This window comes from Capricornis sumatraensis, chromosome 19 (genome assembly GCF_032405125.1).
Source record: "Capricornis sumatraensis isolate serow.1 chromosome 19, serow.2, whole genome shotgun sequence".
Classification (NCBI taxonomy): domain Eukaryota; kingdom Metazoa; phylum Chordata; class Mammalia; order Artiodactyla; family Bovidae; genus Capricornis; species Capricornis sumatraensis.
Genome location: NC_091087.1, coordinates 18,414,393 through 18,432,472, shown reverse-complemented (window position 1 = coordinate 18,432,472; position 18,080 = coordinate 18,414,393). Strand labels below are relative to the sequence as shown.

General features: G+C 43.9%; 1 protein-coding gene across 5 annotated transcripts in view; it reads left to right on the top strand.

The window, feature by feature from the left end:
• Nucleotides 1–209: 209 nt before the first annotated feature.
• The window catches only part of MCTP2 (multiple C2 and transmembrane domain containing 2), a 202,634-nt gene continuing 184,763 nt past the window's right edge, over nucleotides 210–18,080 (top strand). For all 5 annotated transcript variants that reach the window (XM_068991401.1, XM_068991400.1, XM_068991399.1 and 2 more), the window contains exon 1: nucleotides 210–674. In XM_068991401.1, coding sequence (XP_068847502.1) covers nucleotides 210–674 — 465 coding nt within the window. The remainder of the gene's footprint in view (nucleotides 675–18,080) is intronic.

The following is an 18,080-nucleotide window of genomic DNA, read 5'->3' as shown; positions in this document are numbered from 1 at the left end:
TTGTAGATGTTACCGATTAAAAGCTTTGGTCTTGATCACTTAGTGGGAACGGTAAGATTCCTTGAGTCACGTTTCCCCCTTTGATGTGCTCTGGCAGCACAGAGAAGCTTCATACCCTTTCTCCGTGTCCTCTGTTTCCTAGGAGTCACTGAAGTGTCCCGCAGAGACGCACTCTTCCTCAGAGGGACCGCCTGAGTCTTTATGCAGCCATGGATGCAGATAAACCATCTGTCTGGGGCTCATTAAAGCAGCGGACCAGGCCTTTGTTGATCAACCTGAGCAAGAGGAAGCTGAAGAAGACCTCTAGCAAAACCCTGGAATTACGGGCCCAGCATCACCTGGACCGCCGCCTGAGCCTGTCCGTCCCGGACCTCCTGGAGGCTGAGGCCCTGGCCTCTGAGGGGCGGCCTTACTGCGGCCCCCAGTCATCCTACACCTCGGTGCCCAGCAGCCTGTCGACAGCTGGCATCGTTCCCAAGAGCAGCAGTAGCTCTTTGAAACAGTCTGAAGAAGAACTGGATTGGAGTCAGGAAGAAGTGGGCCCCTTCCACGTGGAAACAGACTCTGAGGAGACCTTCACGTCTCCTGCCGAGGACAGGAGGGCTTCCAGCAACGGCACCTTGGGTCTGCTCCAGAAAACGCCCCCTGGAGAGGATGCCCCTGAAGGGCCAGAGGTGAGGCCCGGCCTGGGCGCTTTCCTGTTTTTCTATTTTTCTTCTTTCTAAGTGCATTTAGTGCCCTTGGAAATTTTGGTTGGGATTTATTTTTGTGGTTAGTTTGGACAGAGAGGATGTCATTTATAACCATTTAAATGAAGGTAATATTGATTGTTCCCCTTCGTTTGGGGGTTGACCTCTGTGTATCTTAGAAGTATTACAAATGACCTTCCTAGAACACTTTAAGGCATTAAAAGCCCCGTTGGATGTGTTTTCATTTTTCCATCTCCTGGCAAAGAAATCAAGAGCATAACTTTCCCTTTAACTTTTTGCTGAAATGTGTGTCTGATTCTGTCTCTCTGTCTCCTCCATTGCCCGGTCCTACCCACAGACAAAAGTGCACATTCACATTCCTAAAAAATGCAGGAATATATGTATCTCCTTTTGACTGCCAGATAATTAAACTCTGTGCTCCCAGTTCAGGGGCCTGGGTTCGATCCTTTGTCCGGGAACTAGATCCCACGTGCTGCAACTTAGAGTTTGCATGGTGCAGTTAGAAGATCCTGCATGGTGCAGCTAAGACCAGCGAACTCAAATGAATGAATGAATACCAAATATCTAAAAAAAAGCCAAACACTGAAGGAAACAAATTCTTATCCACTCAGAAATTTTTATAAAGCCTTAGTATTTCTTTATGATAACATAACCAAATATAATTGTGAGACAAATACTACATTTCTAGGATGAATTTAATTTAAATGTAGTTACGAGGTTACCAAGCTATGATTTGGATCATCAATTTGATCAGTTATTTTTTAAAATATCTCCCATTAATGGCACATGAAGTAGGTTTTTCAGTGTTCAGGTAATGGCTTAATTTTTCTGTATTTGAGATTAGTATTCTAATTGTGTAGAAAACTGGCTATTCAACTAGGATTTTTGATTTTACTTTTAGAACCAAAGCCTATTAATTATGCCATTTGTTCATATGTCATTGGAGGATGGGATTGTGGATATTTGAAGGCCTTATTTTTGGGGAAGCATTACCAGTTACGATACTATTAACCATTAAATGACACCTATTTGTTTCATTACCATTAACATTTATGAAGCCCTTTTTGTAAAAATTTTGTGATTTTTTTTTTACTATTATTTGCAAATTTGAAATGTTTCCATTAACCAAAATATAAATTGAGTTATTAAACATAATTCATAATTCATAGTTGAGTATGAAGGAGGTAAGATGTTAAATTATATACTCAGGTTAATCTTATTTTCTTGCTATTTATTAACTGACCAGGAAAAAATAGGTGGGTTCCTTGGCCTTGATAGGCTAACAAACTCAAATTAGAATAAGTTGTTTTAAAAGTTAGTGCTGTTAAACTGTTTCACTGACTATACATATTTAGTGCCTACTCTATCAATCCCATGGACAGAGGAGCCTGGTGGGCTACACACCATAGAGGCGCAAAGAACCGGACACGACTGAATCGACTTAGCACGCACGCACTATCTGGGGCACCATAGAGGGTCTGTTATAAAGAAGAGATGGTTAAGAACATAACTCTGCCATCAGGATTGGGTCCATTGGGACATAGTTTTGCACAGCATTAAGTGTAGTGTAAGAGGTAAACCAACATCAGGACTGAGTGTGCATCCAAGCCTTTGTCCCGGGCGCTCAGTGAGCCGAGATCATATGGGGGGATCCAGGGACATGTCCTGTGGGAGGCAGTATGCAGGCTGGCACAGAGGATAAGTAGGATTTGACAGGTAAGGCAATATGACAGACACAGGCCTGAGGTGTGGGTGTGGGTGTGGGTATGGGTGGTTTAGTCACTCCTGTCTGACTCTGTGACCCTATGGACTGTTGCTTGCCAGACTTCTCTGTCCATGCAATTTCCCAGGCAAGAATACTGGAGTGGGTTGTCATTTCATTCTCCAGGGGATCTTCTTGGCCCAGACATCAAATCCAGGTCTCCTGCATTGCAGGGGGATTCTTTACCAGCTGAGCCACCAGGAAAGCCCCAGTATGGAGGGGAGGTCAAAGGTGGGAAGCATTCTGCTCTGCCTGGAACGAAGGCTTGGGGAGCTTTCTGATGTGGTGTGTGTGATGTGTGTGTAGCGGCAGTGGGCTGTGCTGAGGGCTGGTCAGTGAAGTGATGGCGAATGGATGGACTGCAGATGGGTGGTTGGTAGTGATTATTCTATCTTTTACCATCAGTGCAAAATAGCCTGGATCAAGTACAGTTTTTTTAAGAGTAGATAATTCCGGGTAATCTGATGAAACTCAGCCATTAAGCAAACAACAGTAACAACAACAAAAACTTCTTGCTTGGGAAAGAATCTTCTGCCTGTTTTTTTCCTGCCCTAAGCATAATTGGCATAGACTGAGGCTGTATCTTCCTTCTGTGGCCACTCATTGCCATTTGGCAGCGTGGTGAGCTGTCTGCAGAGGATGGAGAGACTGGGCTGCAGCTCATTAGACCTGTAGGATCACTTGTGGTCAGCTGCAGTACTCACCTACTCGCCCCGCCTCCCCATGTATCCTCTGGGCTTCTCACTACCTGAGGATCCATGCTGCAGAAGTGAGCCCCTCCCTTGCTAATGTTTTGCACTAGGCTATGTTAACTGGAGGGTGGGCGTGACTGGAGGAGTCTTGTCTAACTTGTTTTGGTTTTCTCAGGGCCCAGCTCCATGCCTGGCCCCTGGTAGGTACTCAGTCTTGTTCTTCGTTTTTTTTTTATTTTAATACAGAAATTGGTGATGGCAGTATATGCATTCAGGTTCCTAAGGCTCTTCTTGGTGTTTTCTCTTCAAGTTCTCTTCATTTTGTGGTTTGAAGTCATGTCTTCTTGGACTGATCCTTCAATATCATGTAATGTCCTTCCTTGTCTCTTATAATATCCTTTAAGTCTGTTTTGTCTGATGTGGTAGTTGCTATTCCAGCTTTCTTGTGATTTCCATTTGCATGCAATATCTTTTTCCATCCCCTCACTTTCAGTCTGTATGTCTCTCTAGGTCTGAAGTGGGTCTCTTGTGGACAGCAGATATATGATTCTTCTTTTTGTATCCTTTCAGACAGTCTTTGTCTTTTGGTTGGAGCATTTAATCCATTTATATTTTGAGTAATTACTGGTGTATATATATATTCCTTTTGGCATTTTATTAATTGTTTTGGGTTTGTTTTTGTAGGTCTTGTCCTTCTCTGTGTTTCCTTTCTAGAGAAGTCCCTTTAACATTTGTTGTAAAGCTGTTTGGTGGTGCTGATTCCCTTAATTTTTGCTTACCTGTAAAGCTTTTAATTTCTCCCTCTATTTTGAATGAGATCCTTTCTGGGTAGAGTAATCTTTCTTGTTAGGTTTTTGCCTTTCATTACCTTAGATATGGAGAAGGCAATGGCACCCCACTCCAGTACTCTTGCCTGGAAAATCCCGTGGATGGAGGAGCCTGGTGGGCTACAGTCCATGGGGTCGCTATATCCTGCCACTCCCTTCTGGCCTGCAGGGTTTCTGCTGATAGATTAGCTGTTAACCTTGTGGGAATTCCCTTGTATGTTACTTATTGCTTTCCCCTTGCTGCTTTTAATATATTTTCTTTGTATTTAATTTGTTAGTTTGATTAATATGTGTTTTGGCATGTTTCTCCTTGGGTTTTTTCCTTTATGGGACTCTGTGTTTTTTTGGACTTGATTGACTATTTCTTTTCCATGTTAGGGAAGTTTTTGACTATAGTCTCTTCAGTATTTTCTGAGGCTCTTTGACTTTTTCGTCTTCTGAAACCCCTATAATTTGAATGTTGATACATTTAATGTTTTCCCAGAGGTCTCTGAGACTGTCTTTAATTATTTTCATTCGCTTTTCTTTATTCTGCGCTTTGCTAGTTATCTCCACCATTCTACCTTCCAGCTCATTTATCTGTTCTGCCTCAGTTATTCTGCTGTTGATTCCTTCCAGAGTATTTTTAATTTCTGAAATTTCACTGTTCATCACTGCTTGTTTATTCTTTATTTTTTTCTAGGTCCTTGTTAACTATGTTAAGTGATTCTTGCATTTGCTCTATTCTATCTTGAGATTTTGGATCATCTTTACTATTATAACTGAAGTCTCACAGATAGTTTGCCTGTTTTCTTTTCATTCATTGGGTCTTGTGGGTGTTTACCTTGTTCCTTCATCTGCACAATATTTTTGTCATTTCATTTTGGCTGACTCACTGTGTTTGAGGTCTCCTTTCCCCAGGCCGTAGGGTCATAGTTCTTCTTGCTCCTGGCCTCTGCCCTTAGTGGGTTAGGTTGGGCCAGTGGCTTGTGTAGGCCTCGTGTCGGGAGAGTTGCTGTCTAACACAGGGAGCTTAGCTGAGAGCTCTGTAATGACTTAGAAGGGTGGTATGGAGCCTCAAGAAGGAGGGAATTATGTATACTTCTGACTGGTTCACGTTGTTGTACAGCAGAAACCAACACAGCATTGTAAAACAGTTACCTCCAATTAAAAACTTTTTTAAAAGTCAGAATTTTTGGAGTTTTGTTGGAAAAAAACTAATCATATGGTCAGTGAACACTTTTTATATAGTTATGACTGAAAATATAGAGATTTAGAAAGGTGTAGAGCCCAAGTCCAATACTCCTTTAAAATCTGAATTTGTTATCAATGAATTAAAATTTTTTGTTGAAATATAGTTGATTTTCACTGTTGTGTTAATTTTTGCTGTACAACAGAATGATTCAGTTTTATATATATATATGTATATATACATTCACATTCTTTTTTTTAAATACTCTTTTCCATTATGATTTGTTACAGGATATTGAATACAGCTCTTTGTGCCATACAGTTGGACCTTGTTTTGATCCATTCTGTATATAAAAGCTTGCATCTCCTGCCTACAACCTCCCATTCCTTCCCTTCCCCACCCACTTACCCTTGGCAACCACAAGTCTGCCCTTACATATTTTTTAAATGAATCGGAGTCCTGCTGAAGTCATGTGATCTGTGAGGGAACATTTCATGCAAAGATGGGCACAATAGAGGACAGAAACGCTATGGCCCTAACAGAAAACATTAAGAAGAGGTGTCAAGAATACACAGAAGAACTATACAGAAAAGATCTTAATGACCCGAATAACCATGATGGTGTGACCACTCACCTAGAGCCAGACATCCTGAAATGTGAAGTCAAGTGGGCCTTAGGAAATATCACTTTGAACAAAGCTAGTGGAGGTGTTAGAATTCCAGCTAAGCGATTTCAAATCCTAAGAAATGATGCTGTGAAAGTGCTGCACTCAATATGCCAGCAAATTTGGAAAACTCAGCAGTAGCCACAGGACTGGAAAAGGTCAGTTTTCATCCCAGTCCCAAAGAAGGGCAATGCCAAAGAATGCTCAAACTACCGCACAATTGCACTCATCTCACACGCTAGGAAAGTAGTGCTCAAAATCCTTCAAGCTAGGCTTCAACAGTATGTGAACCAAGAACTTCCAGATATACAAGCTGGATTTAGAAAAGGCAGATGAATCAAAGATCAAATTGCCAAAATCCACTGGATCATAGAAAAAGCTAGCGAATTCCAGAAAAACATCTACTTTTTCTTCATTGACTAGGCTAATGCCTTTGACTGTGTAGACCACAACAAACTGTAGAAAATTCTTAAAGAGATGGGAATACCAGACCGCCTTACCTTGCTCCTGAGAAACATGCATGGAGGTCAGGAAGCAACAGTTAGAATTGGACATGGAACAACAGATTGGTTCCAAATTGGGAAGGGGGGTGCATCAAGGCTGTATATTGTCACCCTGCTTATTTAACTTACAAGCAGAGTACATCATGTGAAATGCTGGGCTGGATGAAGCAGAAGCTGGGATCAAGATTGTGGGGAGGAATATCAGTAACCTCAGATATACAGATGACACCACCCTTATGGCAGAAATTAAGTGAAATTAAAGAGCCTCTTGATGAAGATGAAAGAGGAGAGTGAAGAAGCTGGATTAAAATTCAACATTCAAAAAATGAAGATCATGGCATTGGGTTTCATTACTTCATGCCAGATAGATGGGGAAAGAATGAAAACAGTGACAGACTTTATGTTCTTGGATTCCAAAATCACTGTGGATGGTGACTGCAGCCATGGAATTAAAAGACACTTGCTTCTTGGAAGAAAAGCAATGACAAACCTCGATAGCATATTAAGAAGCAAAGACATTGCCTACAGAGGTCCACATAGTCAAGGCTGTGGTTTTTCCAGTGGTCATTTATGGATGTGAGAGTTGGACTGTGCAGAAAGCTGAGCACTGGAGAATTGATGCTTTCTGTTCCATCCCTCACCCCCTTGGGAAAGCTACCCGTGAAACAAGCTACACCAAGGATACTGGCAATTGTTAATTTTGTTGTACACTGGGTATGTCACATGCCAACCCATACTTTGCTCATTTCCCACCCATTTTATAAAAGCAATAGCATTGCTGTCTGCTACACATTAGAAGAATCAGATAAACCAGATCTGAGACAAGGATTGTTGTTGTTGTTCAACCGCTCAGTCATGTCTGACTCTTTGCAACCCCATGGACTGCAGCATGCCAGGCTTCCCTGTCCTTCACTACCTCCCAGAGTTTGCGCAAACTCATGGCCATCAGTCAGTGATGGCATACAACCATCTCAGCCTCTGTCGTCCCCTTCTCCTGCTGCTTTCAATCTTTCCCAGTATCAGGGTCTTTTCAAATGAGTCAGCTTTTCCCATCAGGTGCCCAAAGTGTTGCAGCTTCAGTTTCAGCATCAGTCCTTCCAATGAATATTCAGGGTTAATTTCCCTAGGGGGTGAGGGATGGAACATCCGTGGTCTGAGGCCTGTGCTGGGATTTGCCTCACTTGCTAATGAAGCCGAGATTCTTAATGTCCTAGGGGATAGGCTTCCTCTCCTGTCTACAGGGTTCAAACGGGCAGGTCATTTTGCGACACTTCATGCGAGACTTGTCCCTTTTTATGACTGACATTTTATTAGTTGTGCTTTTTTCATTCAAGGTGATAGCCTATCATGGTTGCCTGGCAACCAGATCGCCTCCTGTATGTGACTATGTATGTACCCCCTCTGATGGATGACACTCTTTCCCGTTGCTCTCAGCACCATGACTTGGGGCTCGAGATGCTAAAAGGGCATCTCATGCTGTTGCCCCACACCACCACCACCACTGCGTGTTTGGCCAGCAGTGTAGAAGTCAGCCTCTCTTGTTAGCCTGGAAGAGCAGAGATGATGTCTTCTTCTGTTTTTTCCCCAGTCTTTCTGCAAACCTAACTTATGTAAAATATATTGATTTACTTTGTGTCTAAAGTTGACTGCTGTGTGCTGGCGGGGGTGGGGTGCATAGAAATTCAGTTTGCTTGGGAGAAACGCTGATCCATGGAGACCTTGAGTGGGTAGGTGAGTTTTGAAAGTGAAAGAAAGTGAAGTCGCTCAGTCGTGTCCAAATCTTTGCGACCCTGTGGACTATAGCCCGCCAGGCTCCTCTGTCCATGGGATTTTCCAGGCAAGAGTATTGGAGTGTGTTGCCATTTCCTTCTCCAGGGGATCTTCCCAACCCAGGGATCGAACCCGGGTCTCCTGCATTGCAGGCAGACGCTTTATCCTCTGAGCCACCAGGGAAGCCCCAGGTGAGTTTTGAAGGCATTCCCAAATGTCTCCTCTTATATGAAGAAGATAAAATTAGGGAGACTCAAAGGGAGAGTCATTTATTTTTTCTTCTATCTTGCTGGTTTTTTTTTTTTTTTTTTGCTTCTTTCTCCTATCAGCATTCCCCCCAGAATTTAGAAAATACAGAGTCACCTCTGGTTCTCGTCCTTGGTGTTGATGATGGAGTTGAGACGAGACCCAATTACTGGAAACAGTGACCAGCACTCTGAGGCAATCTCTAGACAGTGTGAGATAACAAGCCATTTGAGGTGAAAGGGGAGCAGAGAGATTGCTCCGAGTATGTGGCCGGAAAGGCCTGAAGCGGATGCATTTTGAGGTTAAGACTCAGATAGGTGGCGAATAAATCCAGGTAGTTAAGGTTGTTTTTTATGACACTAGAAAAATAGAATTAGCTCATAGCCCAGTACGTGGCAATCGCAAGCGCCCAATGAGGGCTTGCTGCTAAGATTATGGTTGTATTTATTACTGTTATTATTTTTATCATTATGTTTTCAGCATGAAGTCGAGGGCCAAAGAGGTTGAAAGACTTGCCTAATATCCAGCTAGTAAGTGTCAGAGCCAGGAACTAAATTGAGGATTGTTTGAATCTAAAGCCCATGTGCCAAACTCTGTATGTATCAGGGGTTTAGAGAAATGTAGACCTGCAGTTCAGGAGAACTCAGAGCTGGTGTTCTAGAAAGAGTTGATCATCAAAGGAAGGTATTTGTTTTTCAGTGTCCACTGTGCCCTTTTAAATCCCCCTTTCAGTTACAGTGATGGAATGGTTTATTATCATGGTCTGTAGCCAATAATCCTGAGTGGAGGATTAATACCATCCCTGCCCCACCATCGATGTCACCCCACAATGGGGTCCCTCCTTCCCTAACACTCTGACAGTTGGAGTTTTAAACATCTCACTTTGGTGCAAGCTTATGTGGACGAGTTTAGTGGTTTAGAGGAGTACCTTATTGGGATAGTTCCAGAAACTCTGCTTGGCAACCACAGAGCTTCAGTTTAGTGACCACAGAGAAGCAAGATGACAAACCACAGAGGAGAGGAAGCAACCGACAGCTTGCCGAATGAAACGAGGGCGTCAGTTTCTCGACACTTCAGTTGCTATTACTGTTACTATTCAGTTGTGTGTTCTTTACTATTTTTGTTTTATGTCAGGAATCATTGCTGAACATACATGATGTCAGTGAGACAAGCATGTAAACCGTGCCCCAGGGTCCTTCATGGAATTGTTTGCATTTTTCTTTTCCCCTCCCTTCTTCCCATACCTGCTATGTGCCGATCCTGCCCTGAGACACTGGGAACACAGCGGTCGACAAAGCGGACCACAGTGTATTTCCTCCTGGAGATCCTATTCTAGATGGTGGTGGGCTTCAGATATGTTCAAAAAGTGAGAGATTGGATGGAGAAAAATAAAGCGGAGGAAGCATTTAGGAACGTTGAGATGGAGGTGTGACCATTTTGAACACAGTGGTCAGGAAATACCTCTTCTGAGAAGAAAACGTATACAAGACCTAGACAAGGTGAGAAAGCACGTTGTACACGTGTCGGGAGAAAAGCATTCCTGAAATACAGAAGAGACGGCATGCAGATTCCAGGGAGGTAGGAGTGTGCCTGGTGTATGTCAGAGACAGCACGGAAGCAGTGTGACTGGAGAGGATGGTGGGAGGTGTCAGAGTTACTTCTGAGGCTGTAGCACAGGGGCTTTCCCATCCTGCCAGCTAACTCTGCTACCATAGCAACCACCCGGGATGCTGGATGAGCAGATGCAAAGGTACCCTGTGGGCTGGGAGCTGTGTTTGCTCACAGGCAGGGCAGGATGGATCAATAGCATGAAGTGATGCTTGCTGTACCTGCTGTGGACACTGGGAATAGCAATAAGTGAGTTTGCCTCAGATTGGAGTTGTGGAGGAAGCAGGTTCAAGTTAATAAGCTGAGAGAAGAGAGGAAGACATCTCCATCCTAAGATCTGCCTTGATTGTGTATGTATGTGTGTGTTAGTAGCTACGTCGTGTCTGACTCTTTGTGATCCTGTGAACTGCAGCCCGCCAGGCTCCTCTGTCCATGGGATTGTCCAGGAAAGCATACTGGTTCAGTTCAGTCGTTCAGTCGTGTCTGACTTTCTGCGACCCCATGAACTGCACCACGCCAGGCCTCCCTGTCCATCACCAACTCCCGGGGTTTACTCAAACTTGTGTCCATTGAGTAGGTGACGCCATCCAACTGTCTCATCCTCTGTCATCCCCTTCTCCTCTTGCCTTAAATTTTTCCCAGCATCAGGGTCTTTTCAGATGAGTCAGTTCTTCACATCAGCTGGCCAAAGTATTGGAGTTTCAGCTTCAGCATCAGTCCTTCTAATGAACATTCAGGACTGATTTCCTTTAGGATGGATTGGTTGGATCTCCTTGCAGGAATTTGTGTGCACCAGGACCCAGGAGAAAGGAGCAGTGACCCCACAAGAGACTGACCCAGACTTGCCCCTGAGTGTCCAGGAGCCTCCAGCAGAGGTGTGGACCGATGGCGGCCTGCTGCAGGGCTGGGGGCACTGAGTGTAGCCGTGCATGCCTTTTGAAGGAGATCACCATCATCTTCATTACCTCCACCAGATTGTCCCCTCCTAAATAACAGGGAGGGAACACAGCCTCACTCATCAACAGAAAATTGGATTAAAGTTTTACTGAGGATGGCCTCGCCCATCGGAACAAGACCCAGTTTTCCCCTCAGTCAGTCTCTTCCATCAGGAAGCTTCTGTAAGCCTCTTATTCTTCTCCATCAGAGGGCAGACAGACTGCAAAGTACGGTCACAGGAAACTAACCAATCTGATCACATGGACAACAGCCTTGTCTAACTCAACGAAACTATGAACCATGCCATGTAGGGCCACCCAAGAAGGACGAGTCATGGTGGAGAGCTCTGATAAAATGTGGACCACTGGAGAAGGGAAAGGCAAACCACTTCAGTATTCTTGCCTTGAGAACTCCAGGAATAGTATGAAAAGGCAAAAAGATAGGACACTGAAAGATGAACTCCCCCAGGTCGGTAAGTGCCCAATATGCTCCTGGAGATCAGTGGAGAAATAACTCCAGAAAGAATGAAGTGACGGAGCCAAAGCACACTAGAGTGGGTTGCTATTTCTTCCTCCAGGGGGTCTTCCTGACCCAGGGATCAAACCCGCATCTCCTACATCTTCTGCATTGCAGGCGGATTCTCCATCACTGCACCACTTTGGAAGCCCTACCTTGATGGTCTATCTGCCATCATAAGAGTGTCGGTGGGGAAGGGATGGTCAGACTGAAGGGGTGGACTTGGGTTATTGACCACCTTCATTGAGTTGTTTTCTTCAGTCTTTGCAAACACATCCACTGTCTTCATAGTAATAAAAAATAATAGAATGGCAACACCAATTTAATAGCACCTCGAGAGGTTCTGTGGAAGGAACTCTGCTGAGTGCTGTGTAAATGTCGTCTCATTGGGCCACACTTGTTGGGCTCACTGTTTACACAGAGATCCTTGTACAGTGACTGGTCCAAAGAAGGAACTTGGGTAGGTATCTTTGAAGGAATGAATTTTTCTCCTCACAGCCTGTAATGGTAATAGATTTTTTTTGCCCCTTTGAGAGATGCTCCTGTGGCCATGAAACTTTTCAAGGCCACAAAGCGAGGACGTAGCAGAAGTGGGATTCAGACTTAGGTGTTTGTGGCTCCAGGGGTTTGTCTACTACTGGTCAGAGCTGACTGTTGTGCACGTCACGTGAAGGTTCTGCTTTAAGATTCTCCTGGTTCTGGGCACAGTTGTGTGCAGTGAAGAGCAGATACCAGGTGAAGGGCTGATTAACCTCTCTTGCTTCTCTTTGGCAACCATCTAGCCTCTTAGCTCTGGCTCTCAATTTGTAAATTGGTGAATTACTAATGACAGCCCATGGACTTCTTTTAAGAAGTTAACAGAAGCGTGTATTTGTTGATTATGAAGTGCTAGCCAGAATCCCAGGGATGGGGGATCCTGGTGCGCTGCCGTCTATGGGGTTGCAGAGTCAGACACGACTGAAGCGACTTAGCAGCAGCAGCAGCAGCAGCCAGAGTAAAGAGGGGACCACTGTTATTTTTCAAGTACTTACTGCTAGCAGTCTTGAAAATGGTTACGGAAGGTCAGTGGGCACATGTTACTGAATGTGGTAAGAGAAGTTCCCTATACCAAGGTTGGCAGACTTTTTCTGTAAAGGGCCAGGTAAAATACATAGGTACAGCTTTGTGAACCATAGCTCTTGCTCTGTCGCAACTACTCAACCCTGGTGTTGTAGCATGAAATTATCCATAGAAAGTATATAAATATATACATAGGCAATACACAAATAGATAGGTGGGGCTGTGCTTCAGTGTTTAAACTTTATAAAGACAACTGTTGGGCCTTAATTTGCTGGTATAGGCAGTGAATATTCACACAGATGCACATACTTATATTTTGTGTATTAGATAATATTTTAAATAATTTTGGGAGTGGGGGAAAATAAATGTGTATACCATGATTGTATGATCAATAACCTCCTAAAAAGTTATATGAAAATTGCATCCACATAGACTTAGCCATTTGGTAGACGTGAATTTTTCTGAACAGGCATTCTGACTGTGACCTCCGACTGCCACCTGAGTTGTTTGAATTCCGTCCCTGTTTTCAAGCATCACGTAATGGTCTGTCTAGTCATCTGCCTTCTGCCCTTCTTGCTACTTCCTTTCCCTGTAGGTATTTGTGTCTGTGACTACACTCTTCCTGAGTACTCAGTCTTAATTGTGGCTTGGCCCAAAAGGTCATTTGGGTTTTTCCATCACATCTTTTTTTCTTCCTTTATTTATTTTTAATTGAAGGATAATTACAAAGTTGTGTTGGTTTCTGCCATACATCAACTTGGTTCAGCCATAGGTATTCCTATGTCCCCTCCCTCCCATTATATCCTATGGAAAAACCCAAGCAAACTTTTTGGCCCACCCAATAATAAATGTGGGTTAAGTGATTAATTCCATATGTATTATATATATCATTTGCTATACTCATGTCCTTGGATAGAGTATTTCCCAGAGACCATCCAAGTGACCGTCTCAGCCAACTTGTTACTCTTATTTAGCTTTCCTGCATGTGGGTTTACATCTTCTTCCACGAAAGTTTTAAACAGTCAACGATTGTTTACTTTGCTTATTATTAGACTTCCTGTGTATTCGTCGTGGTAAGATCCTTTAGACAGCCACATGGGAAGTGATATTTGTACAAGATCACACATAGTGTAAACAAAAGAAAATGTCGTTTTTTTCACGTCAGTGTCTCTCTCTTAAGATCCTTGGTGACTGGAGATTTTCTTTTCCTTTTTTAAACAATTGACCCATCCATGCGAATATCTTCTCATTTTAATAAGTTTTAATATCTTCTCAGTTTTGTAAGTTTTACTTTTCCATAAATTATACCTTAAAGCAAGATAAAATGGAAATATTGATGTAAATTTGCTGTACTCACGCACACATGCAAACACATACAAATCCCATTTACCGGAAAGGTGACAGGGAGAGTTGTGTGACGGATGACTGGCCTTCTGCCAACATGTTAGTGCTGAGTTTCTGGATGTTGTATATAATTAGAGAGCTTTATCATATGAAGACCTTTCATCACTAATGATACTCAAGATTATTTGTCTTTTCCTGAGTATGCCCTTGGAAACATTTGTTTAAAATGGTTAAAACCAGTGCTTAATGGATAAACAAACTATGCTGCTGCTGCTGCTAAGTCGCTTCAGTCGTGTCCGACTCTGTGCGACCCCATAGATGGCAGCCCAACAGGCTCCCCCGTCCCTGGGATTCTCCAGGCAAGAACACTGGAGTGGGTTGCCATTTCCTTCTCCAGTGCATGAAAGTGAAAAGTTAAAATGAAGTTGCTCAGTCGTGTCTGACTCCCAGCGACCCCGTGGACTGCAGCCTACCAGGCTCCTCCATCCATGGGATTTTCCAGGCAAGAGTATTGGAGTGGGGTGCCATTGCCTTCTCCGAAACTATAGTACACTCATAATTGTGGAATACCATTCAGCAATTTTAAAAATTGCCAGTTTGAATGGATTTTAGAGGCACTCTGCTGAGTGAAAGATGTTTAGTTCAGTTCAGTTGCTCAGTCGTGTCTAACTCTTTGTGACCCCGTGAACTGCAGCATGCCAGGCCTCCCTGTCCATCACCAACTCCCGGAGTTTACCCAAACCCATGTCGATTGAGTCGGTGATGCCATCCAACCATCTCATCCTCTGCCGTCCCTTCTCCTCCTGCCTTCAATCTTTCCCAGCATCGTGGTCTTTTCAAATGAGTCAGCTCTTCGCATCAGGTGGCCAAAGTATTGGAGCTTCAGCTTCAACATCAGTCCTTCCAATGAATACCCAGGACTGATCTCCTTTAGGATGGACTGGCTGGACCTCCTTGCAGTCCAAGGGATGCTCAAAAGTCTTCTCCAACACCATGGTTCAAAAGCATCGATTCTTCTGCCCTCAGCTTTCTTTATAGTCCAACTCTCACATCCATACATGACTACTGGAAAAACCATAGCCTTGACTAGACGGACCTTTGTTGGCAAAGTAATGTCTCTGCTTTTTAATATGGTTATTATTAACCATATTATATGTTATTATATAACCTGTCTAGGTTGGTTATAACTTTCCTTCCAAGGAGTAAGCATCTTTTAATTTCATGGCTACAGTCACCATCTGCAGTGATTTTGGAGCCCAGAAAAACAAAGTCAGCCGCTGTTTCCACTGTTTCCCCATCTCTTTGCCATGAAGTGATGGGACTGGATGCCATAATCTTTGTTTTCTGAATGTTGAGCTTTAAGCCAACTTTTTCACTCTCCCACTTTCACTTTCATCCAGAGGCTTTTTAGTTCCTCTTCACTTTCTGCCATAAGGGTGGTGTCATGTGCATATCTGAGGTTATTGATATTTCTCCTGGCAATCTTGATTCCAGCTTGTGCTTCTTCCAGCATTTCTCATGATGTACTCTGCTTATAAGTTAAATAAGCAGGGTGACAGTATACAGCCTTGATGTACTCCTTTTCCTATTTGGAACCAGTCTGTTGTTCCATGTCCTGTTGTAACTGTTGCTTCTTGACCTGCATACAGGTTTTGGTGTTAGCCAGTGTCAAAAGTTTGCATACATATGATATTCTGAAAAAAGGTGAAGCTATAGGATAAGAACAGGTCATTTACTGCCATGGAGTAGGGAGAGGGAGTGACTAGACCACAATGGGATCACATGCAGGATTTTTTTTGGGAGGGAACCCACTCCAGTACTGTAGCCTGGAAAATCCCATGGATGGAGGAGCCTGGTGGGCTGCAGTCCATGGGGTCACGAAGAGTCTGACTCGACTAAGAGACTTCACTTTCACTTTTCACTTTCATGCATTGGAGAAGGAAGTGGCAACCCACTCCAGTGTTCTTGCCTGGAGAATCCCAGGGATGGGGAGCCTGGTGGGCTGTCGTCTATGGGGTTGCACAGAGTCGGACACCACTGAAGCAACTTAGCAGCAGCAGCAGCAGTTCTGTGTCCTGATACTGGTGGTAGTTACACAAATACATACACGTATGAAAATGTCATCATACTATACACACATGTGAGAAGCCAGTTTCACTATGTGTTAACTTTTTTAAGGTAAAATTTAAAAATAAAAATTAGAGTGCTTGGTTATGCTTGCTAAGAACCACAACAGAAATCTCAAGATGGCAGATACCAAGTATTCCTACAAGAAAAATACTCATTGTAATTTTTTAATGAAAAAGATACCAATTTGTTAGTTGGTTTACAAAAAAAGCTGAAAATAATGCAGTTTTACTCAATGAAAAGTCCTTTGGCTGCATGCAGAACGTAAGGAAATGTTCAGTTATGTGTCCCCCAGCGGCTGTAACCTGGTCCTCTGTTGCTTATGCAGGCTTTTCCTGTCTTCTTTATAGTGATCACTTTCCTTCCTTGGTGTGTATGTACAACGGGTGACAGTTACAGGGGCCATGGGAACCATAACTTTAAGTTCTGTGACTTTTCTGTGAGTAAAACCAGCCATCATGTTGAATTAATGTCATTCTTCACATTTAATTTCCATGTTATTCTAAGCGGAAGACTTATCATGAATTTGAAGGAAAGCCCCATGATCGTTTCTGATAGCAAGTAAATGATGGTGGTGATGTGGGCTCATTTGTCACTTCATGAGCATTATCATTAGTTGTCACTTCATCAGTTATCATTAAGTGCAGGGAGGCCTCTCTTGGGAGAGTGTGTAGGTGTGCTGGTTGAGGAATGATGCTTCTTAGGGAACATTCTCTCTCCTGTTTGGTCGTGGAGGATACTGGGCCCCCTGTTACTGAGTTCATAACTACTCACTCTAAACAGGAATTCTGATCCCAGCGCCAGTGGTTTTGCAGAACTGCCTTCAAATAGGATGGATTCAGTGGGGTGTTGATTTGTTTCACGAAACTGGAGACACTAACAGGGTGATCACACAGCAGATGTTACTTGTTGGTTCTGCACATGAAGACCTGATCCGGCCATTTTTGGTTTTGCAGATCAGGTAGAGGAGGAATTGCTGAGCTTCTAGGAGATGACCGTGGGGGAGTGCCATAGTGTAAAAGGCATGAGGAGACATCTTCTGAACTTGAGAGATTTGAGTTTGAAATATTGATCGTCCTCATAAAGCAGCCCGCAGGCTGTCCTGTCTCGCTCTCCTGGGTGTCATTTTACGTGTAACACAAGTAGATGTTCACCAACCAGACAAGAGGTGGCTGGAGGCCCGGCTGCTTCCTTCCTTGTCTGCTACTGGGATCAAGCCCACACTGGGAGAGATGGGTGATCGTGGTCCTTCAACAGCTGGGGCTTCCCGTGACTGAAGTGCTAGGGTCCTTAGAGCAAGGTCCAAGTGCTTGTCATCACCCTGGGTCCTGAATGAAATGTATTCACAGTTGAGGGACATTTGACTAAGACTGGGAGAAAGAGGCAGATGTGATGGGAGAAGCTCAGGTGCAGACATCTGTAGGAACACCCCTGTGCTCGCTGGTGAGGGCTTATGAGGCTCCACATGACTTGCGTTCAGGGCTCGTTCCTGTAGCCCTTTGTGGTGTCAGTGCATGTACAGGGGGTGGACCAGAAAGCCCCTGCTTGTTTGTAGCCCTTGTAGCATCTGAAGAAATGCCCTTTTGCTCTAGAATCCAGGTTCTGTTTGCCTAAGCTCCACTCGAGAGAAAGAGAGAGAGAGGCAGTGTCCTGGAGCCAGTCTGCCTTCCATCCAGGCAGGCTCTCTGAATTGAGCCTGCTGTGCCAAGGATCAGGGACCACAGTGCATCTGGTCCCCACCTTCACCCCTGCAGAGCTTCAGGGTCATCTGAGCAATCTCTGCACGACTGCTGCCTGGGTCTCAGTTTACCCACAACTTCAGAATTACTCAGTCTTGTTTGGAGGGAGAAATCTCATGTTTTCCCACAGGAAATGAGCCCCAGCTAATGGGTCCAACAAATGGGCACACACCCCAAGTGCTAGGAGGCCTTTTGTTCATTTCACTTCAACTGTCTGTGCCTTTTCATGTAGGCATCTAGTCTCACATTGAGCCCAGAACCTTCATAAAATCCCAGAGCTCCTGGGGACCTCACATTTGTGCATAAAACCCTGATAAGAGTGCAGATGTCTACTGCGTCCCATGCTTACTGCTGAGCCATACTCACTTCATTGCCCCGTGGCATCATTTCCTGGTTACTGGAGGCG